The sequence below is a fragment of the Crinia signifera genome, chromosome 4 (genome assembly GCF_055691185.1).
Source record: "Crinia signifera chromosome 4, ASM5569118v1, whole genome shotgun sequence".
NCBI lineage: Eukaryota > Metazoa > Chordata > Amphibia > Anura > Myobatrachidae > Crinia > Crinia signifera.
In genome coordinates, this window is record NC_139220.1 from 224,864,186 (window position 1) to 224,889,281 (window position 25,096).

A 25,096-nucleotide genomic window follows, 5' to 3' on the forward strand; every position below is an offset into this window, starting at 1 on the left:
ACTTGTTACGATTACACAGTTAATGTACTTGAATAATAGATTTTCAGATGGAAAAGATCTGCAAAGTTAAGGACAAATTGTACATTAAAACTAATGTCATACAGCTATTATACATTGGAAGCTCCATAAGTGATTTAACATTGGGCAGCAGGAGTGTGCCAACCTGATCAAATGCAATCAGAATATGGTGGCATATTATCATTTAGAGGGCATTAGCAAAACAATATTGCTGTTATAATGAGTGGCAATTTGCACCAGAAAATACCCAGCTTCAAATGTAAAACTAACTGATGATTTAAAAACAACGTAAGTTCATACATGCATTGTAAAGCAGGGGGAAGGGCTACAAACATGTGAAATATTACAAATTGTGACATCACCTCGGCCTCTTCTTCCATGTGAGCAGGAGTAGGGGGGTACAAGTATGTGGGGTGGAGCTAACCTTTTTGTCTTTCTCCACTTCTGTTGTTAGTAATACAGGAGGTGGGCTCCTCTTTTTGTCTCCATGCCACTGCAGGTTATTTTTATGGGTGTGGTACAGGGATCCGACAGTCGGGATCCCGACAGTCATTAGCCCGACGTCGGGATCCCAACTGGCCGAACCCAGCTCAACTAAGCCCCTTGCGGGCTCGCTGCACTCACCATACTGTGGGCACGATGGCTCGCTACGCGAGGCACCTATGCTATTCTCCCTCTATGGGGGTCGTGGACCCCCACGAGGGAAAATAGCAGGTGGCCATCAGGAACACGGCTGTCTGTGTTTTGACAGTCGGGATCCCGACGTCGGGTAAAGGCCTATCGGGATTCCGACTGTTGGGACCCCGTCCGGCACCCATTTTTATAGGTTGTAGACTCCACATTCTCCCTGCTGTTAAAATATTAAATATAGAGAGTGGTTTTACTTGTCTCCTCTGCCTGCTGTATAGAAATGTAGGGGGGATAGGCTTCCCTTTTTTTTTTTATATCTGCCCCACTATGCATTATTTAAATTCTTGTCATATGCTAAACAGGGAGGAATTTAAGCAAATATTTACTCTCAATGCTGAAGTTATCCAGATGCTAGTGCTGTGCTTATGATAAAGTGTAAGGAGTTATGCAGATGTTTTTAAATGCTAAAGCTATTCAATTACTACAGTAATACTGTATTTGATTGATAACATTAGGTAGATGTTCTCTCCTTAAATGTGAAAAGGTATTCAATTGCTAATGAGGGTGTCTTATTGCTAAAGTTCCCCTCGATGCTACTTGAGAGACTTGCCTACTACCCTTACACACTTTCCTAACTCACACAACTTATTGGACCCACATAAGTAAGGCTTTCATTCCCAATACTCCATAGAGACAGCACTGACTAAAGCAGTGAATTATATGGCCACTAGGGATGGCCACCGTTGCCTTTGCCATCGATGGCAAAAGAGCAACTGACCATCAATAGTGTAGAACTATTCAATGGATAACCATCAATGTTTTTACATTTTCTTTGATTGATTGGTCTGTGGGCCAATCAAAATGCTCCGTGTCCCGGCACCTTGAGGAAAAAGCAAAAACGAAACTATTCATTTAAGCTTGACATTGATGGTGGGAAATCATTTGATTCTCCCCCATCGATGGCAAAACTATCCAACATCAGCCATAAACCATCAATGATTTGTTATCATCGATGGTTGATGGCCATCCCTAATGGTCACTGCTAAGTCTAAAGGTCATTACTCACTTCTACTAGATCTTCTGCCACATACTGTATGACCATTCTCTTCTCATACAATCCCCCATTTTCAGGACACAACCTTTCTTGGTTCTCATTTTCTCAATCAAATAACTCTTTTGTTTGTTTGTTTTATTTGCTTCCACTTCCTCTTCGGTAGCTCTGTCATTGGGAGTACCGCAGGACTCAGAGTTGAGACCTCTGTTTTTGTCAATCTATACTAGATCTCTTGACAAACTAATCAGCTCTTTTGGATTTCTGTATACAGATGATACTCAAATTCTCCCCAGACTTGTCACCATCTGTATTGGCCTATATCACTGAATGCCTTTCTGCAGTTTCAACTTCTATGTCATCTCACCACCTCAAACGGAATATTTCAAAAGAAAAATCATATTTCCACCAGTCAATAGTAGTTACCAACATGATATCTCTCCAATATGGAGACTCCCATCAGGGGCTTGTTATTTTCCTGACCCTCCCAACTCCCACAGCCTGACCCTAACCCTCCCTGCTAGTTCCTAAACCTAAATAATGTATCCTGCTGCCTAAACCTACCCACCCCCCTCGCCCCCATATCGTAAGCTCGCCTAGGTGTCATCCTTGATCTGAATTGTGCTTTTTTCCTCATTCTGTCTGAAAATAATGTTACATACATCCAGAAAATATATACAGTACATCATATGCCTATACCTTACAAAAAACTTTATACATGCTCTCATCATCTCCTGCATTAATGACTGCAATAGTCTCCTTACTGGTCTTCCCCAATACAGGCTCTTGCCACTACAACCCATCATGAATGCAGCTTCAAGGCTAATCATCCTTGCTACACGGTATTTCACCGTATTGAATATAAAATACTTTTACTTACTGTACAAACAAAGCCATAAAACAAACTACACCAACATAGATCTTTTTGCTTCTCTGAAAATATGTACCAACCCAACCTCTTCGCTCATCACAAGATCTACGTCTCTCAGTCTCACGCATCACTTGCTCCCATTCACAATTCCAGGACTTTTATCAGGCTGCACTTAATATGTGGAATGCCCTTCCAGGCACAATAAGAGTAGCATTTAAGGGCAGAATTATTAAGCCTGGTGCAGTGATAAAGCAGACAATCAGCCCCTAACTGTCAAGTTACAGGCTGGGTTTGACAGATAGGAGCTGATTGACTGCTGTGTTATAACCTTCCACTTCCAACACTTCACCATCTGCATCATTGTCTTTAAACCTTCAATCGTTCCCTCAAAACTCACCTCTTCAGGCAAGCTTATATAATAATAGAAATGCCTACAGTACATATCCTTCATTACAATTTTCTATCTAATCACCACTGTACAGTACAAACATATCCTCAGTTTTTTCTCTCACACATAGTTACAGGTGTGCCTAGTGGCGTAACTATCTAGGGTGCAGGAGATGCAGCTGCTATGGGGCCCGGTGGCTTTTTTCCATTTATTTTTTTAAATATTGCACCCATTCAGTTGCCACTGGCGCACAAGTGATCCGCCGCTACTGCCGCCAGGGTCAGAGCCGGGGCCGTACCTTTACATTTAGCATCTGTCTGCGCCATTGAGAAGCACACAAAGGTTCCACCAACGCTGCTGCAGGGCAGATGGGGTACAGATTGATCCGCTACTTCTGCAGCCAGGTCCAGCGCGCAGTCATGCCACTGCCGCCATCCTGTGACCCGACACCCCCCTCCTCTTCAGCAGCTACTGGCACACACAAGTCTCTACTGCCAGATTAGAGGCTAGCACACCTGGCATTTCGAATAGGAAACCACTGCTAGAGTGCTGGAGCCGGGATCCGGGATACAGGGGACTCACCACCAGCAATGCAGGTGAGCGAGAGATACTACATTTGCTTCTTGTATGGGTAGAGAAGAGAGAACAAAGTGATGCTGCACTGTCAACTCTTTGAAGCCACTGCTCCCCCCTCTTCCTTCCCTCGCTTTACCTCCTCTCACCTCTCCCCCACCTCTCTCTATTCCTCTGCTCCCCTCTCTCGCTCCCCCTCTTCCTTTTTGTCTCAAAGCGTTTTTTCCAGTCATTTGTTTTCAAAGCTCTCGCTTTCACTCTCTCCTCCACCTCTATCTGTCTCTTTACCCTGCCTTCTCACCTTTCTCTTTGGGCAGGATGTTCTAACACGAAAATAAGGTAATAACCCAGTTATCAGGGTTTTTACAGCATTCTCATATGCGCTAAAACCCACACGCCAGGTTACAAGCTTATTGACTTCTATTCGTGACCCCAACTACCCCGCACCGCCCCCCACATCTCTGACGTATAAAGTCATTTGGATGAAAAAAATTGTGAAAAACATTTGCTTGTGTCGATATCTTGTCAATGTTAAACTAGTGAAAGTCAACCCTTTTCATGCGTCGACCTATTGACTATCGACCTATCAACAAGAACCAGCATCAGGAAGCTACTGAGAGTTCATACAATGGCCACCACCAGTGATACTTGGGGGTGGAAAGTATACAGTATCAGCACTAGGACCATGAAAAGTATCTAAACAGACTTCAGATCTAATATAGAGAAAACATTTTCAGATACTTTTTTCTTCTATTTAAGAAATATAAAAAAATTCAATTATCAGTTCAAGAGCACCAACAAATCATAAAACAAAGTGACATAATGTATATCCTACAGATGTGTCTTCATATTACTAGCCTCCCTTTCCATTCTAGTCACAGTATGGAATAGCATGACTCTGTAGCACCTAATGTCTTACCTACCGCCTCTATCCTCCATGTGCTACAAGTCATGTTACACAAAACACATGAGCTCCTTGAGACTCGTTAATGTAGAACCTCATACGCAGATACAGCTCTGGCCGTACATAGAATATAAGCATGCTGCATATCACTTTTATGAGCAGAAGCTGCTTGTGCATACTATTCCAACCACTTTACAAATAAGAGGTATTATAATGGAAAATGTTGCATACAAAGACATTAGGTGCTACAGAGTCATGCTATTCCATACTGTGACTAGAATGGAAAGGGAGGCTAGTAATATGAATACACATCTGTATGTCACAAGTAGCCATGTGAGAGTTAAACTGCACAAAATTCCAGGCAGAGAACATATTGGCTATATCCTTTTACTGGGAAGCTGTGTCTCACACATCAAGGACAGTTTTTAATGCAAGTAGAATTAATTAAGATTCTCCCTCCATACATATAATGTGAAGATGATCAATTTTATGGCTGACCATTAGTGTGCCATAAATGTCACTGATGCTGTATCACTAACCCTTTAATGTGATGAGATGCCACGTCTGGCATTGGCAGTTCTATGAAATAATATTAATACTTTTATTTAAATAGAGCTCTTCCTCTAAAAGAACTCAAGGTGCATATATTAATCTAATCAGAAGTTTCCTCATGCACAATATTTATTAATAATAATGAGGAACTATGCTCATTGATTTAGTATTTTCTGTTTTTTTATTAAATATTCAAAATGCATACAAACAAAATGAACAAATCAGACTAGGGGGGGGGGGGGGTATTTAATCTCACCCGCTATTTCTGCTGAGAGAAATAGTGGCTGCCACCTATTCAATGCCGACTCGCCCACTTTCCGACACTCAACAGCCGGAACATTGAATTCTGGCTGTCGAGTTTCCATTGAGCTGGGTTAATACTGCCCAGAATTGTAACTGTTGGGACATAATGTATATTAAAACAAAGATACCTTAAGAGACCTGATTGACTACAATACTATTAGTTCAAGTCTATCTCAATGGCAACAACATTTTCCAGATTTAACAACAGATTCTCTTCTCTTATCGAATGATACCTGAAAGTTCCTATAGAGAGTTATTTTTTAACGTATACCATAAAACCTATATTAGTCCTCATAGGGCTTATTTGATGGGATCATCCTCATCAAGTACAGTAGGTGCCTAGATACCAGGTGGACAATGCAGGCATTTTCTACTGTTTGTGGACATGCCCTAGATTCAGGTCTTTTTGGATCAAGGTTTAGAGATATGCCCTTGCTAATCTTGATAACTATCCCCTTCACCCCTTAGTGGGCAGTTTTATGTATTTTACCCCAAGGTCAATGTATTTCGAGAGGCTGCCATTCACTATTGCTGATTTTTGCTTGGTGGCTTAAAAAAACATTCTTCAAGTTTGGAATCACTCGGATACCCCCCCCCCCCCCATTCTCTTTATTTAAGGAAAATTTGTTTATCTTGTTTAGAATGGATTGGATTGAGGCTTCCCTGTCCAAGGAATCTAAGGTGCATGGTTTCTTTGAGCTTTGGGAGAGCTAAATATCCATCCTTCCCACCCCAACTAAAACTTTATTAATCAAATGTTTTTCAAATACTTCTTGGTATCTTACAAGACTTGTGGCCAATGACCCGCCAATATAGGGTAATCTCTTTGCTCAGCGTCCTCGCGCGGTGTGTCTCACATAATCAGAATGAATTGTTTGTGCTCCTCTTATTGGTCAACTTGTAAGAATACATGTCTCACTACTGTCCGAATAGGTCTCAATTACTTGCACACATGCCTTTATTGATACATTTTGTGCCCCATTTGTCATTGAACTTCAATATATGTTTTATGCTACAAAGTCTTTAATAAAATATATATAAAAAAAAAGAGGTCAAGCTATATGTTGCTTTAAGGATGGCACTAAACATATCATATACAGTTTCCTTTATGGCAGTAATTGAGATCAGCTTTTTTGTGATCAGCACCACTCACACATATACATCTAACACTATTGTGGATGAACTAATACAATGAAGAAAAATAAAAGCCAACTTAATAAACAAAGACCAAGTGACAACATGACAAGGATAATAAAGGAAAATATTTTAACTTTTTTTTCTACTGACCCTACATTACAACTGAGAACATTCCCATGATATCTTCTAGGGCAATGACAGGCAAAAGTAGGCAATCTGAGACTTGATCTATGGCCCAGAGCTCTTTCCTTTTTTAGGCCTCATCCATTTTGTACTCAGCTTTATGTTCCATCCCCGTGAACTGTCACCTTTGTTTGAAATAGCTTAAAAACACTTGTTTACCTCACAATTCAAGCTGGTATATTATAACAGTGGTGTCACCTACATTTTGAATACATCTTTGAACCTTTTACTGAAATTAGGTATAAGGCGTGGTCTGCTTCAACGTTATTACAGAGTGGTGTCTTTATTTGATTAAATGTATAATATTACCTTCCTTACTTAAAAGACGGGTAATGAATGGCCAGTTTGATGTATAGAGGGCCATACATGTGGCTGGTGAAGTGTATCAGGTTATCTATCACTGATATACGGAATTCAGCTACCTTTCTATAATAAGTGTACTACCAACACAAATAATTCCCCATGTTTAATAGCAACTATTAATGAAGCTTTCATAAACAGAAAATAGAGGACACATTTAGGAAGGATTTGGTGCCTTTAATCTCAGTAACTAAAAATAAACTCAGCCAGTACCCAGAAAATGTCACGTTCTCGTTGAATATGCTAACAATTGTCAGAGTTCAAATAGTAAAAGCGCTGTAGCTATTGGCTCAATGACTGCATTCAGCACAGAAGAGGAGACTGGCAGAACTGATATTGCACAGAGATAGTAAAAGCAGAATATAAAGTTAGTGTGGCAGGTGATTAAGTATTGATTAAACAGTATTACCTTTAATTTAGACAACTGTCCAAGGTCTTTAGCTGCGCTGAAAATCATTTGAGCCCCCTGGAGAAAATAAAGACAACAAAATTATACTACAAATAAATTCAATGAAAACAGTCATTAATATTAATACAGTCACATTTAAATGGTATAATTGAAGCACAGGAACAGCGTGCAGAGATTAGGCTTTGTTTAATTAATATACACAAGTATTTAGAGAAATCACATTATCTTTATGCAGCATGCATTCCTTGTTCCAAATCATTCCAGTGTCGCTTGATGAAATTCATCCATTGTTTGAGAACAATGTAAAGGAAGAGCAAATTAATCGGCTTCCTCTTCACAAACTTAGAGAATAACAAAAAAACATAAATATTCTGTTTATAAACACCGCTAATGAATAGCTAACATTAATGAGGGAATCGTTAGTACAGCATCACCTCCCAAGTCATTTTTGCTGTTGTTGAGAGAATTATTGAACGCCTATCCATCTTTGTAACCACGGCAAAGTGCATAACAAAAACAGCATATTCCTGTGTGAGCTACAAGCCAAGATCCATATTGATTGATGATGTTGATGATAATAATAAGAATAGTATTGATGATTATTAATGATCGTCATCATCATTTATAACACTGGCATGTCTGATCCTGCCAGTTGTCTCAAACTCTGCAGAAAGAGATGAGATGGGCAAAGTGAGGGTGTACTGTGTGGGTACACCAGTGCTCGATGTTCTCAGTATAATGTAGAGACGACTTCTCCTAATGAAGACTCTGGAAATTGGGGGGAGAGGGAATATTTTTAATGGAAGGCGCACACGGCTATTCTTCAGCCACAAAATGACAAGACTGGTGAACTCTTAAAGCTGGCGCTTTATGCTTGCTTGGCATAAAGACAGTTCTCATGACCTCTTGCTCTCATTACTTACAGTATTTACGCTATAAAAGAGGCTAACCAAGAAGAACTTTAGGAAAAGAAACCGAAGAGCATAACTTAATGAAATGGCCATTTCTAATATGGTATAAGGATGCAATGCGATCAGACATGTGCACTTTTGCTCAGTGCACCGCAGCAGACTGTCCCTCTGCACACATAGAAACATTTCTAGTTTGTGGAAATGTCTCCTGAGAGCAGATACCAGAAGCATCGCTGCATTAACCTGCCATCAATTTCTTCAATAAGGTTTTAGAAATATACTAATAAAGTAATTTGCTGTTCATATAAAGGTTTTATATCAAGGTTTTATTTGACTGCTGCTGCTTTCAATTTGAAGCTAAAATGCTACTTATATAATTTGGTTTGTGTCGCCCACACACATACAGCCATTAGCTAAATGTAGCTAGGATAAATAGACAAGCAGCGGTGCCAAAATGTGTCAGAAAAGTGCAAGCCAGTATTACCCCTTTTATGTTAAACAGCCATCTGCTTATCGTCCCACCACAGTGGAATGCTAACATAAGTTATTTCACAATTACCCTAAGAACTATAATTACTAGTGTTTTTTGGCAGAGTATCAAGAAACATTCTACATAGTTTTGCATCACAACAGATGATCATTATATCTGTTCCATGCCTTTATTAAAAAAAGATATATATTTGCAAAAAGCATGTCAGTAATAATTATGATTTTAAAATATATTTATATATTTTAAACTCACGAACGAGCTGTCTTTAATGCCAAGATAATTACACTTTCTCGCAGATTTAAAAAGTGCAAAGCATTCTAATAATAGCTGCTAAATTAATATGGAATATTTATATCTGAATAATTATATATTATTCTCCATAGAAGGACTGGTACTTAACTAAAAATTTAGATACATCATGTACCCACACCACCTGAAAGCCACACCTCCAGTTTGGGCCTCTCGGCCCATGTTGACTGTTAACCTGTTGGTGCTGGATTGGAGCACCCTGCTGATGTCACTGCCCAGCCTCCAGGTACTTGGCGGGGACCTGTGTATACCATTCCCAGATTATTCACACTGTTTAGATTGGAATTGTATAAATACATACCATGTTACAGTAGCATGACTATGATTCTTTTTCTAGATTACAAAGTAATCATCAGACTATAAGAAATGCATACAGAAAATAAAAACTGTTTCTCCACATAATTATGGTCCAGTAAATTATTGGATTAACACTCAACCTTATTTTACAAAATGTTTCGTATAGAAAATGCCTTAAGGCCCATACACACTTGACGATATTCAGCAGAAAATCGTCTAGTGTGTATGGACCAGAGATCCCGGACAAGCGATGATGCGCGCTCCCACATCATCGCTACCGAGGTAGGAAGTCTGCTGGTTTTACCAGCACATCTAGCGATGATGGCTGGTTTTTCAGCCATCATCGTTAAATGTGTACGGAAGCCGGGCTGAAAGGTGACAGACTTTCAGCCCAGCTGACTGCCCGCTCCCTCCCCCTGCTCATATACTCACCCCACCTCGCTCCCACGCCGCTGGCTGCACTCCTGCACGCCACACAGACTCCTCTCCCCCGCTCGGCCACACAGCACGGCAGAGTACCCCGCCCCCCACTGAACGCCCCCGGCTATCTGAACGCTCCCTCCCCTGCTCCACAGAGTGGAGTATACACATGCAGCCGCTTCCCACCAATGTTTAAAGGCAGTAATATATACATTGCCAGCAATGTATATATTACTGGCACCACTGGGCATCAATTACTATTTTTTATGGCAGCAATGTACTGTATACTCTCGGCTGGGCTGCCACTATTGACGCTCTTAAACTCCCCCATTGCAACAAGCACTTCATCCCCCCCTGACGTCGAGCATGCAGCCCCTGGCGTCGAGCATGAAGCCCCTGGCGTTGAGCATGCAGCCCCTGGCATCGAGCATGAAGCCCTGACATTATGGTATGTGACATAATGGGCATCATGGTGTGTAGTATAATGTGTACTGGGCACATGATGTGTGGCATAACATGTAATGTGCATTATGATGTGTGGCATAACATGTAATGGGCATTATGATGTGTGGCATAACATGTAATGGGCAATACGGTGAGCAAAATCAAGAATAGAATTTTAGCAAAAATTAAGAAAAACATAAGGTGGGTCAAGGAGCCAGGCAAGGAGTGGGCCACTATCCGTGAATCTCTCAACACAAAGGTGGTAATGATCATTTTATTATGGCAGTAGCGTATACATTGCTGGCGAAGGGGCATGGATTTCTCCCTACGTGCACGTCTGCAAATAAAATCGTGGCTATGCACATGGGTGGGATTTCCCTGGGCAGGGCGGCATTTACCTGATTGCTGGGCTCCGAATATACGCAGCCCAGCAATCAGTTCTGAATCAGGCCCCAAGAAAAGAACTGAATGCCCCTGCTCCCACCCATGTAATTCTAACCCAGCCCAATATGTATATAGTCTTTTTTATAAAAGATTTTCAGCAAAGTCTTTCACCTCCTGAAAATCTCTTGTTCTTTGGGGAAAATAGCTCAGTGTGTACGCACTACTTTGGTGAAAGATATATATTTCATAGATTTTGGCAAAGTCTTTGGAAATGAAAATCTTCTAGTGTGTATAGGCCTTTAGATGTATTTATGGAATATGTGGAGTGAGAAAAGCACTTTACAACCTGTTCAAGGTATCTTACAGTTCATAATTCTTTGCCAATTGCACCTCAACAACCATAGTAAAAATGTACATTTGACAGAAAGATATACAAATGTTCCATTACGACTATAAACATCATCTATATCGAACTTCTCAAGGATTCCTTGCAGTTCAAGTTTTCGAGATCTGGAAGCTGGTGTGCCAGTGTACTTATTACTAAATGACACCTTTTGCAATCTACTATGGTTATTTGGAAAATATGAACTGTTAAAGGTACATGAGAAGAACTAACTTTGGACACCCTTCATCTACATACTGTAAGTAACCATTCCGTCTACTAATATCAATAACAATACACGTTGCAAGCTCATGGGGAAACAATGACATTATAAAATGTATTTGCAGATTGGTTTATATTTCAGATGCCTTCTATACAATATATATATATATATATATATATATATACATATACACATACATATATAGTCCACTGGGGCACCATTGCACACCCATTTTTTGGGATCCCAGGTTGTCTATGCTGTCCTTAATTTAATCATAATCATAGCCATACATGATTTAATTGATAAAAATTGTATTTACACCTTGGCAATGGCCTTACTAGCATATACTAGGAGGTACTAGAGTGACAGTACTGAAATACCAATATTACTAGAAATACTTCAGAAGTTGACAACGATGACTCAACATGCATCATTGCATTTTCAGAAATGTAAGATGATAGCACAATGTAATATATTTAGTGTGAAATGTCAATTTCAGTAAAGTAAACACTATGATTCTGGGTAATGCTATGATCTGCCAGTCAGTGTCACATACAGTGTCATGCCCCTGAAACAAGTCCCCTGTGACTGAACTAATACATAACAGAATAAAGGAATGTATCAATATGTAAGAAGAACAAAGTGTGATCTCAAAACGCTAAAGGCATGTTGCTGCTGAAATGTGCTACCCAGCCATTGGCTGGTTGTGTGAGCAACATTCTCTCACAAGGCTCCATGTTTAAATTATTGAACAAAGCCTTGAGAACATACTGCCATTTGTTTCCAAAAGGTCACAGTGTCTAACTATCTCAGAGATAGATTACCCTAAGTGTGATATCTGTGCATGAGATAGGCTGCCTGCAAGGCACAATCTGCATAGAAATATTGAGTTGCAGTATTAAGAAGCAAATTTCCAATTAATGGATATCCTGAATCGGTTGTTGGCTTAGGGAATAATTCAGCATGGTTATCAAAAGAATAATGGACAAAACCATGTGCAATACATGTGTGGCATAAATAACATGCGCAGAGAGCGCTAGGCAAAGCCGTCCTCAAAGCCGCTCATTGGCTGGTATCTGCTCATCAAACTGGGTGTTTTGAGCGACTTTCAGCTCAAAGTCGCCCAGTGTGTATGGGCCTTTAGATTTGGGTTGGAGGTGTTCAAACTGAAATCTAAATTGAAGTGTAAATTAAAGCAGCCAGTATTTACTCTGCGCAGCAACTAAATAACTCACACAAATCTATCTCTCTCTCTGCCCAAGTTATATTTGCCCTACTTGCTGTGCACATGGTTTTGCCCATTAGAGAAAGATTTTGCTCTTGTTATCCTAACTGAATAACCCAATTCATGCTGTGCTCATTATTGCCATAATTCTAAACTTAAGGTGGCCATACACACGCAGATTTATCTGCAGATCTGTCTGGTTGGAACAAAAACATGGTTATAGATGAGAGCAAATGACAGTTGACCATTTGTTTGGAAATGCTGGAAAACTGACAAACTGCCACTCATCCATAACCATGTTTTTGTTCCAACCAGTCAGATCTGAAGATAAATCTTACTAGTGTATGGGCACCTTAACTGTTGCATAGCTGTGTAAAAAATAAAGCAAAGAAGAATTGTGTTGCTGAGAACAACTATCACACCAATAACCTGGTAAATCTCCATGTTTATTATGCAAGTTTAATGTGTACCTTTAATCTACACAGAAGTGAGGAAATCATCATGAATATTCTCTATGAGCTCTCAGGTTACTAGGAATCTGTGCAATGGATCCCAATAGGTATCCTTGGCATCAAGTATCTCATACATGACCCAAACAGAGGCTTACAGTAGATTACATGTACAAATGGTATGATTTGTCGACTGCCAGGATCCCAATGGTCAGTATACCCACATCAAAATACCATCATGACACTTGCATTGATCTGCACTGGGGCAAAGAGTTTTAAAACAATGTGCAAGAATTTGCTTGGCAAAGAGATGGGATAACTGGAGGAGCAAAACATTAGCTATTGTTATATATGAAATGTTACACCAGTAGTGACTCCAATAGACAATCATAGTCCAAAACTCAAAATGGGGAGACACACCAACTGCCACCCCAACACTGCCAAACATCAACTGAATTTTGAACTGTGCCGCAGGCAGTCTGACCTCTGGAGCCACCACTGCTCAATGTCCTCCGTACTTCTCTCTATCACTTATATTATATATATATATATACATATACATATATATATATATATATATATATATATATATAGTAGGTGTGAGATACCGCACTCAATAGACTCCTTGTTCAAATCTGCGGTGCTCCACTTCTAAAGGCAACTCAGTCCCATATATAACAATACTTGGAGAAGCAGGCACTCACCATAGGCAGCTTTTAAGGGTTGAAGCAAAATTTATTCAGTCATAGCTGTGGTCGACGTTTCGGTCCTCGACTGGGACCTTTGTCAAGACAACAATATCCAAAGGACTGGAGGCACCAGGCAGTGTGTGACACAGACACACTGCCTGGTGCCTCCAGTCCTTTGGATATTGTTGTCTTGACAAAGGTCCCAGTCGAGGACCGGAACGTCGACCACAGCTATGACTGAATAAATTTTGCTTCAACCCTTAAAAGCTGCCTATGGTGAGTGCCTGCTTCTCCACGTATTGTTATCTCCTATATATTTGGCTACATCTGTCACTCAAAGTGGGTGTCTGTGTCTATAACGCTCTGTTCCTGGACTTTCCTCTTAATGTGTGATTGCCTTCATCTGTGCTGAACACCTTTCTGAGAAATTAACCTGTTTAAAACAGGTGATGGCAATCATACATTAATGTGAAGTCTAGAAACAGAGCATTGTGTCCCTCCTGGAGAGGGTCATGTTGGGAGGTATGTGACAGAGAACCAGCCCAGTGAGCCCACAGACAGTGCCAGACACCCACTGCCTTCCCATGTTGCCCAGCACTGCTACTCCACAGCCACCAGGTGAGCGCCCCCCTCCCGCGATTTGCGGCAAAACCTCCCCCCCCGCGCCCCCCCCCCTCCCGCGATTCGCGGCAAAAACACCCACTCCCCCGCGACCACCCCTACCGCGATTCGCAGCAAAAACACCCCCGCGACCCCCCCTCCCGCGATTCGCTGCAAAAAGAACCCCCCCACGACCCCTCCCGCAATTCGCGGCATAACCACCACCCCGCGACCCCCCCCTCCCGCGAATCGCGGCAAACCCTCCCCCGTGACCCCCCCCCCCGATTCGCGGAAAAAACACCCCCCCGCGACCTCCCTCCCGCGATTCGCGGCAAAAAGAACCCCCCGGCGACCCCCCCTTGCACGATTGGCAGCACCCCCCCTGCGACCCCCCTCCCGCGATTCGCGCCCCCCCCCCCCCCCCCCCCGCAATTCGCAGCAGCCCCAGGATTAAATGGCACATGCAAAACACTGACATGGCTATGGTCGACAATGAAAACGGTTGACATGAGTTTTTGAAGATTTATTTTTAATTTTTTTAATTTTTTTATATTCATTGTCATGTGTCGACATGGACAACAATGAAGTGGCACACTTATGTCAACATTTACATGTGTTGACCTTTCTGTGTTGATTTTTTCTTGTGGCGATTCGCGTCACACCCCCCCGCAACCCCCCCTCCCGCAATTCGCGGCACCCCCCGTGACCCCCCACAATTCGCGGCAACCCCCCACCGGAACCCCTGTGAACCCCGCCCTCCCGCGATTCGCGGCACCCACCCCCGCGACCCCCCCTCCCGCAATTCGCGGCACCCCCCCCCCCGTGAATTCGCGGCAGCTCCAGAATTAAATTGCACATGGAAAACACTGACATGGCTATGGTCGACAATGAAAAAGGTTGACATGAGTTTTTGAAGTTTTTTTGTCATTTTTTGAATATTTTCATATTCATTCTCATGTGTCGACATGGACACCAATGAAGTGCCACACTTATGTCAACATTTACATGTGTTGATTTTTTCTTGTGGCGATTCGCGTCACACCCCCCGCAACCCCCCCTCCGGCGATTCGCGGTACCCCCCCGCGACCCCCCCCCTCCCGCAATTCGCGGCAACCCCCCACCGGAACCCCCATGAACCCCGCTCTCCCGCGATTCGCAGCACCCACCCCCCGCAACCCCCCCCCTCCCGCAAATCGCGGCACCCCCCGCGATTCGCGGCAGCCCCAGGATTAAATGGCACATGGAAAACACTGACATGGCTATGGTCGACAATGAAAAAGGTTGACATGAGTTTTTGAAGTTTTTTTTTTCATTTTTTGAATATTTTCATATTCATTCTCATGTGTCGACATGGACACCAATGAAGTGCCACACTTATGTCAACATTTACATGTGTTGACCTTTCTGTGTTGATTTTTACTTGTGGCGATTTGTGTCACCCCCCCCCCACAACCCCCACTCCCGCGATTCACGGCACACACACACACCTCCCCCGCGATTCTCGGCACCCCACCCCGTGACCCCCCCTCCCGTGATTCACGGCACACCCTGCGACCCCCCCTCCCATGATTCGCCGCAACCCCCACCCCGTAACCCCCCCTCCCGCGATTCGCGGCACCCACCCCCGCGACCCCCACTCCCGCAATTCGCGGCACCCCCTCGCGATTCGCGGCAGCTCCAGAATTAAATTGCACATGGAAAACACTGACATGGCTATGGTCGACAATGAAAAAGGTTGACATGAGTTTTTGAAGTTTTTTTTTTCATTTTTTGAATGTTTTCATATTCATTCTCATGTGTCGACATGGACACCAATGAAGTGCCACACTTATGTCAACATTTACATGTGTTGACCTTTCTGTGTTGATTTTTTCTTGTGGCGATTCGCGTCACACACACCCCCACCACCCCCCCCCCCCGCAACCCCCACTCCCGCGATTCACGGCACACACACCCCCGCGATTCTCGGCACCCCACCCCATGACCCCCCCTCCCGTGATTCACGGCACACCCCCCGCGACCCCCCCTACCATGATTCGCCGCAACCCCCGCCCCCGTAACCCCCCTCCCGCGATTTGCGGCAACCCACCCCGCGACCCCCCTCCCGCGATTCTCTGCAATCCCTCCCCTCCCGCGATTCGCAGCATCCACCCCCCCACAACCCCCCCTCCTGCAATTCGCGGCACCCCTCGCGACCCCCCCTCCTGCAATTCGCGGCACCCTCCGCGACCCCCCCTCCCGCGATTCGCGGACACCTAAGTTGCAATACAGGGCATCTTTCATACAATTCTAACCATATTTCTCATATACAAACGTTCACAAATTAAGGGGGCGCAGCCCCTTACGACGGTGTGAAGAGCGCCCGTAGGGCGCGATGAATCACCTAGTATATATATATATATATATATATATTATATTTATAGATAATATATATTGCCATTCCACAACAGAACCCCCTCCTCCAGGTAGGGGCATAGCGAATGCAGAGGAAGTGGATTAATTTTGGGGGGAACAGAAAATGATGCAAAGGACTATCTACACCAAAAATTGAAGTGGGCAGGAATGGGGTGGAAATCCAATTTAACACTAAAAACAACACTTTTTTTGTGAAAGAAAACATGGAATAATAAAGACAAATTCTCTGAAAAAAAAAAGCAATGAAAACCAGAAACCCTATAGAAAGCCATTATGTAGTAAGCCAGATAACTTACTGTTTGGTCAGTCAGAGGGGGAAGAACAATCTGTTTTTCGATCTTATTAAGCACCAACTTCCATAACTCTTTTAAAACACGTTTCAGAACAGTCTTCTCACATATTTTTGCTGAGACCGATAACCTAAAATATCAGAATTAAAAAAATATAAGAGCAATGTTTTATTTTCATTTGTTTGCTACACAACTTTTTAATTTTGTGCAAATGTGCCTAACTATCCACATGGAACCATAACAAGCGGTGTATCTACATTCCAGATATTAAAAATACCCCCATAAAAGAGCTCTTCATGAACTTTCGCAGGTTCTATTCCCAACATGCATTGCAATTGTATTGAAATATCAGTTTAAACACACAAACTGCTATCACATTAGGTTTGTTCCAAGTATTTTAAGTAGACACGGCCGAATCTTGTGCATATTGGTCTGCTGTGGAGATGCTATGCCATTGTGAAGCACTGGTACGCCACTGGACATGGTGTGGTCATACACTTGCATTACTAGCTGAGGCTGGACTGCACCTCTTCCACAGTGAATGGTAGCCGAGTGCTGCACTCACATCATCATGTAGAGTCTGTAGGGGCATTCCCAGGGATGTAAGGCATACACTGGAGTGGAAGCATGTGTTTTTTTTTGGGCACACCCTTTGTCACCAACGCCACTGTGGTCATACAATATTGGTAGTTTAGCTACCCCCTCCTTGGTTGGCCTATTTGTGTCCCCTACTCCTTTAATTTTTTTTTATCTTTTCAGAGTTTAGAATTTCTTACATATTATTCATTATTAGAGTGATGGCACATTGATCATTCTTTATTGCATTGTACTTTTGAGTACAGTATTTTACCATTTTCTTTTATTGGCCAAAATGCTCACTTCTGATTAAATTAGTCAAGGCAAGGTAATTTTTGGACCAATTTCGTTGAAAGACATTGATCACCAATTTTCCTTGAACCCAGTTTCCTGATGTTAAACGAAATTGGTCAAAATATCTTTCAGTGTGAATGCAATGAACGGCAAAATTACGATGTGCATACCTGCCAGTTGTTCATCAAGGTTGTTCGTCAACTGTGCATGCAGCTCAATTTGGATATCTTTCAAAAAGAGCCTATAAACTGTAGCTAGATCTTTCATTGTTTTTCGTCAACATCTTTCATTCAGGACACTGGGTTCAAGTGAAATTGGTCATTAATGTCTTTCAACGAAATTGGCCAAAAAGATTGTACAGTGTGTATGCACATTTAATCTTATTTAATTATTTACATCCCCAAAGATTGGAATATCATTGGTATATGTGGGTGTACTGTATAACTACTATACACACTTTTATGCCATAAATTCAGTTGGGAACCCACCCAGGTCTTCCCATACTGACACACAGCTCAATGCACTTCTTCCCTGTATATAACAGGTGCATTCATACAAACATTGAGATGTCACAAAAGGACATTTGCACTGTAAAGGTGCATACACACTGTACAATTTTTTTGAAAGACATTTCCCTTGAACTGGACGAAAAATGTTGCCGAAAGATATTGACGACAGACGAAAGATCTAGCTACAGTTTGAAGGTGCATACACACAGTACAATTTTTTTGACCAATTTCGTTCATTTCGGCCATTCTGAACGAAATTGGTCAAAACATATTTCAGTGCGTTTGTGACGAACGACGAATGATGATGCGCATTCCCGCCAGTTGTTCATCAAGGTTGTTTGTCAACTGTGCATGCAGCTCAATTTCTATATCTTTCAAAAAGAGGCTATAAACTGTAGCTAGATCTTTCGTCTTTCGTCAATATCTTTCGTCAACATCTTTAGTCCAGGACACTGGGTTCAAGGGAAATGTCTTTTAACAAAATTGGTCAAAAAAAATCTACAGTGTGTATGCACCGTAAAGTCTCGTTTTAACATTTTCACAATTTAAGTTCAGCATATTTCAATACAAATTGAAGAACGTTTGTATTGCACAGCACAGGCCTCGAGAAGTTGCCAGGGATAACAATCGCTTAATGCACTTTGTCAAAGGAGCAATTTAACACATTTTTACTGAAGACTGCTTGTAGAGAAAACAGTTTCTAGCTAGAGACTTCTATGCTTGCACAGCATCAGAACGGATGACTGTGAATAGTACTAGAGGATCTGATACTGAGCACATACTGTATATGAAAAAAAAGGGGGTTATTCTAGTTCACTCTTTCTGACAAAATCATTCTTAGATGGACAAAACCATGTGCACTGCAGGGGGGCAGGTGTAAAATGTGCAGAGAGAATTAGATTTGGGTGAGTCATTTTGTTTCTCTGCATGGTAAATACTGGCTGCTTTATTTTTACACTGCAATATAGATCTCACTTTGAAGTAAAACCCCACCCAAATCTAATTCTCTCTGCACAAGTAACATCTGCCCCCCTGCAGTGCACATGGTTTTGTCCATCTAAGAAGGAATTTATCAGAAAGAGTGAACTAGAATAAGGCCGGTGTTTCCAGTTTATGAACAGCTTGTGGTCTTCACTACCATACCCAGTGTTGCAGCAAGGTACAAATGCACAATGAGCCCCACCTCAGCATTATGACATTATGGAAGAGGGAGTCAAAAACTGAGCTCTCAATGAGTTTAGGGACATCTAAGAGATCCCAGTGCAATCCAAATACAGGTCATACCCCCTCAGCCTTTCATACTAGTTGGCACTTCGTTATGAACCTGCTGTATAACAGTTCTAGACTACTATCAGTGAAGCACAGGACTAGATGTGCCTACATTAATATTAATGAATGATTTAGGAACTAATTCTGTGCCTCATAAATTATCCAGTAAGGGTGGCTATTAGATTATTTTAACTATTATTGTCACAGTTATTAATATCTGCCCACTAATAATAATTATAATAATGATTATGTCTACATAATAAAAATATTACATTTGTAGTATTATTTATTTTTGGATCACTAATTATTAATTAGTAACTGAGTATATAATGTACCACTATTATTGCAGTTTGAGCAATCTTACCGGATAGATGCGCCTCTATGTTTAGCAATGTTTCCGTTTTGTTTGCGTGCAATTTGCCCCTTTAGCTTTAGTGATACCACAACCATATATTTCACCATGTTAAAAGAGACCAGATTTAAATAGTTTCCATTGCAGTCGATCGCACACGAGCACAGGATGTTCAATACTAACGTTTTATCTAGGAAATCCATCAATGGGCGCAAAACGATTTCAGCATCCACGGCTGCACTGTTCCTGTTTGTGGATGCATTTCCATTCCCTCTCATCTGATTTAATTCCACACTCATTTGTCTCACACATTCCTCAATTATGTTCTGGAAACTAGAAAAAGAAGAAAGTCCAATTACATTTTTAGATATTTTTAGTTTTTTCAATTGATTAGCTTTGTCAGCCACCTTAGTAAAGTGCATCTTTTAAAGAACAATTCTGCAAAGTATTTATTTTTCTCTGTCACATCTCCCCTCTATTCATTATCTATGTGGAGAATCCCCAATCTCCAGAATCTGTACATTTGATGTTGCTGTAATCCAACTCTCTTGGATGTGAACCTGCGATCAGGTCTGTGTGCTTTAGTTTCTTTATATACAGGGACATCTAGATGCATTGATTCTAAAGGTGCGTACACACGGGGGGAGATATATTGCTAGCAATATATTGCTTGCAATATATTGCTGAGCAATATATTGCTCAGTGTCTCTTTTTCAACAAGCGACCAGAGATGGTCGCTGTTGAAAACGAACCTCTGCTGGGGGAGCCGCAGAGGTAATTAGCTGGTCGCAGGAGCAAGCTCCTGCGACCAGCGATTACAATGGGGCAGAAAACGGGAGCGCGCACCCGGCGATTTATCGCCAGGGCACACTCCCAATCACTGGCAATATGGTCGCCTGCGACCATATTCCCAGCGATTATAGCACCTATCTCCCCCGTGTGTACACAGCTTTAGGTAGATCAACTCTTTCAATGTCAACATCTCTGTAAGAGATGTGCAAAATACAGGCTAAAATTGGCAGCAGCGCTCACATCTGTTATAAAAAAAAAATTATATTTCCTATTAAAGGTAAACATTATTACCGGTTATTTTGATGAATAAAAATGTTTGCTTGTCAATTTTCACACCATTTTTCACAAATTCACTTGGCACTCAAAGGGTTTATTATTTTTCCTGTTAGCTAACACTATCTATTGCCTTTAGCTATTTTGTACAAAGCTTTATTGTAGAAAGAAAAAATTCATTAGATCCAAGTCCTAAACATTGTGCTTTCAGTAATGGTCAATCAGCAACTAGGGCTTTGTATTGTGTACAGTACAGCAGTGCTTCGTACTTATCAGAAGACACATATGGAACAAAGTCTGCTATGGTGTGCGTATACATATTTCTATACTGTAAAAAAGAGTCAAATTTATATCAACAGTCCAAGAGGTATTGGCCCAAATAAATCACAAGAACGAGTAGTGATCGGGATTGTTTTTATTACATGTGACAACATTGTGACGGTGAACATGTTTCTTGCATTGATGCTAGAGGTATTCCATAAACCTGTGCCCCCCAGCCAGCGGCATAGCAATGCCAACACTGCCCATGCGGTGACATGGGAAAGTGGGCACTGCACGAGAGAATGGTCTATGCAGATTCCATGCAAACATGAGAAATAATGGCATCATTGCTTGTGGATTAGATACAGGGATTACGGTATAGAGATAGACAAAGGGGAAAAATTGCAATAGGGTCCAAGTTTGGCCGAGGTGAGGGATGATGGACGATCTGGGAAGTTTTATTAAAGCATACACAAGGCAAAACCAGTGTCAATTGTTGAAAAAGCAAAACCAGGTTGGTTAAATGATTGCCACTTAGAAAGGGTGTGGATCGTTCGGTCTACAACAACTAGGTCGACAAGCATTGGGTTGACACCACTAGGTCAACAGGCAGCAAGGTCGACATGGGTCTAGGTCAACAGGACATTAGGTCGACACAAGCATTAGGTCGGCATGGGCAAGGTCGACAGTCAAAAGGTCGACATGGGGTTTATCACGGTCTTTTGACCTGAATGTCAACACTGTCGACATGTACACAGTTTGAAGTGCACCGCATCACCTCGCAATGCTTCGGGCACGGTGCCTCACTACGCTCGGCACACAATTTTATTCTCCCACCACACCCTAGTGGATGGTAGGGCATAAAATACCACCTGTCTGCACATGTTGGCTCAAAAAACAGTGAAAAACCTATGTCGTCCTTTTGACTGTCGACCTTGCCCATGTCAACCTAATGATTGTGTCAACCCAATGACCTGTCGACCTAGACCCATGTCGACTTTGCTGCCTGTGGACCTTGTTGCGTGTCGACCCAATGCTTGTCGACCAAGTTGCTGTAGACCAAATGACTGTATCCCCTTTGAAAAAACCCTATTATATATGCCCCAAAGCTCAGTAAACAGGTTAGACCAGTGGTTCCCAAACTTTCTTGCGAGAGATAACACACTAGAGCAGTGGTTCACAAACTGTGCTGTGGCTCCCTGGGGTGCCTCAGGACACTTGCAGGGGTCTAGTCAAAATGAGGGGTCTAGTCAAAATGAGGTAGAGACAGAATAAGACAGGATTGCTTGCAATTTTCAGCCAAAATCGCTGGACACTGAAGAAAACGGTAAACTGAGCAATATATTGCTGAGAGATATTAAGCCAGTACGCTGTGCAATATATTGCTGAGAGATATTAAGCCAGTACGCTGTGCAATATATTGCTGAGAGATATTAAGCCAGTACGCTGTGCAATATATTGCTGAGCTATCAAGCCATTAGACTGAGCATTATATAGCCGGGCAACATACTGTATTGCTGAGAGATATTAACCCCTTGAGTGGTGGGTCTTGCTGGGGCAGGACAAACCTACCAGGGCAGGTTTGTCCTGCCCCAGCAAAACCCACCACAAATAATTAGGAGCTCCCCCCCCCCCTACACCTTCACTCCGGCGTTAGTACAGAGGATGTTTTGCGGCGGCTCGGGAGTTGTCATTCTAAAGCCGTCTGTGTACACATGGGTCGATTGTTGTAAGTGATTTTGACTACAATGTCAAAATCGCTTAGAATGTTTCTCTGAATCGCCCTGTGTGTACACTGCGGGCAATAGCAATGTGCGGTCCCACAAGCAAGAATATTCCTGCTAGATGCTGCAGTGCTATTCGGCTGTACGCACGGGCTGCTGCTCGGGATGGCCGCTGGCTTATCTCCGGCAGCGACTGGGCAATTTTGAATAAGCCAAATCGCTTAGTCAAAATCACCCAGGATCAGCCTGTGTGTACACCCCTTTCGGGTCAGTTGTGTGGTGATGGACAGGATTCAAGGTGTGACTATATATTTTGTAGTCTGGGAACGGCTTTATATGGCTAATATGAATAATCCTCTAACATTGATATTTTCATACATTAGTCTCTTTTTATCTACATTATAAACATAAGACAGTAAATCAAAAACCAGTGCATCTTTATGGCTTCCATATTTTAAGAATTTGCATTTACCTTGCCCCAAATGTGCAGCTGAGCTCGTCAAGCACTGAACTTAGCTTCACTTGCAGATCTTTCAGCATCGCACTGGCGTCAGGATCCAGCTGCAGAGAGGAACATTTACATACATCTATTTAGTCCAAATATTCAAATACATCTCATATCCTGCCTACCACTTATAGTACAGCATTTTCTTTGGTCTTTCCTGCACACTTTTTTGCATTAGAAAAGTAAGGCCTGCACCATCTGTCACCTGCTTCATTTTAATGACAGAGCTTTATTTCTAGGCCTATCCAGTAATTTCAGCGAATGACATATTTAACAGAATGCTGGCTTTAAGCTTCTGTACAACAGGAAGGCAGCTTCTCGCTAAGCATCACGGGATACATAATCTTTTGCAGAAGCTGATGTACAGTACAGTCTGCCATATTAACAGTAGTGCAATATGGTCACCACTTAGCCACTGTGCCTGGCTTAAGTAATGGCATTTGTAAGCTTGGTGTTATGGAATGGAAGCCCTACTACAGAAATAGATTACACAAATGATGTCTAGAGTGAGAAAATAGATCACCACATTTCCCCCAAAGCCTTGAAGGACAGGATACATTTGCTATTGGCTTCGTTTGGGGAGCTAGATAAATAAAATAATTCCAGGGTTGCCGACCCTCCCGGAATTTCCCGGGAGTCTCCCGAAAATCGGGTCCCCCTCCCCGTACCCCGGAAGGGTGGGCAACCCTCCCGGATTCAGGGAGGACCCCCGCTGTCCCCCGGATCGCGGCATTAAAATGCCGCAATCCTCGGGTCTCAGAGGAGGGGGCGGAGCTAAAATGACCCAATCGCATCATTTTAGCCCCGCCTCCTCCATGGAGATCTGTGAATGCGCTGGTTAACCATCATGGAGGCGGGGCTTAGTGATGTCATGCTTAAGCCCCGCCCCCTGAGCGGCTGCTGAAACTCAAAGGCTTCTCTCGGAGAGGAGAATAGTAAAGTCGGCAACCCTGAATAATTCTATAGTGAAAAAAAAAGATCAGGAATGTTTTGGTAAAATCGAATACTAGTTTGTACAGTGGTTAATATTGCTAACTTGCAGCATTTGGGACATGGGTTGACTTCCAACCAGAGCTGTATCTGTGAGGAACTTATACGTTTTCCCAGTAGATGTATGGATTTCTTCTAGGTGCTCTAAATTCCTCCTAAGACCATAAAACTACAAGTAATTTAGTTGGAGATAACAATAAACGGACCTAATGTATGTTAGATATACTTGCTTACTCTCCCGGGTCCACCAGGAGGCTAGTGAAGAACTGTTGGCACTGCCGGCTCCCTAAGATAGATAAGCATGTTTCCAGATGTGGCCATGTTAACTATCAGTAATGTATACTGTAGTTGTCAGTTAGGCTGCACAAATATGGCACAGGCTGCAGGCTTTTGTGTATAGATGCAAGGTTAAGGTGAAAAATGAAGTATGAAATAAAATTATGACAAAACGCGCAAAGCTGTCATTATTACTGAGGTATAAGGCACAATTATTTTTGTCCAATCTTTTGAAGAAAAAAAATTATATTACCATATGTATAACCTAAACTATCTCAATGAAAGGAAATCTATTATTTTAAAGAATAACAATGTGCAGGGTAAACATTGGATTATGTCGACTACGTGGGACATGAACACCCAATAAC

At 42.2% G+C, this 25,096-nt stretch overlaps 1 protein-coding gene across 1 annotated transcript in view; it reads right to left on the reverse strand.

The window, feature by feature from the left end:
- Window positions 1-25,096, reverse strand: part of UNC13C (unc-13 homolog C) — a 536,500-nt gene that overhangs the window by 84,748 nt on the left and 426,656 nt on the right. Inside the window, exons 26-29 of the mRNA XM_083183881.1 lie at window positions 23,430-23,518; window positions 20,091-20,240; window positions 16,914-17,037; window positions 7,380-7,436 (exon numbers count right to left, since the gene is read on the reverse strand). Coding sequence (XP_083040007.1) covers window positions 7,380-7,436; window positions 16,914-17,037; window positions 20,091-20,240; window positions 23,430-23,518 — 420 coding nt within the window. The remainder of the gene's footprint in view (window positions 1-7,379; window positions 7,437-16,913; window positions 17,038-20,090; window positions 20,241-23,429; window positions 23,519-25,096) is intronic.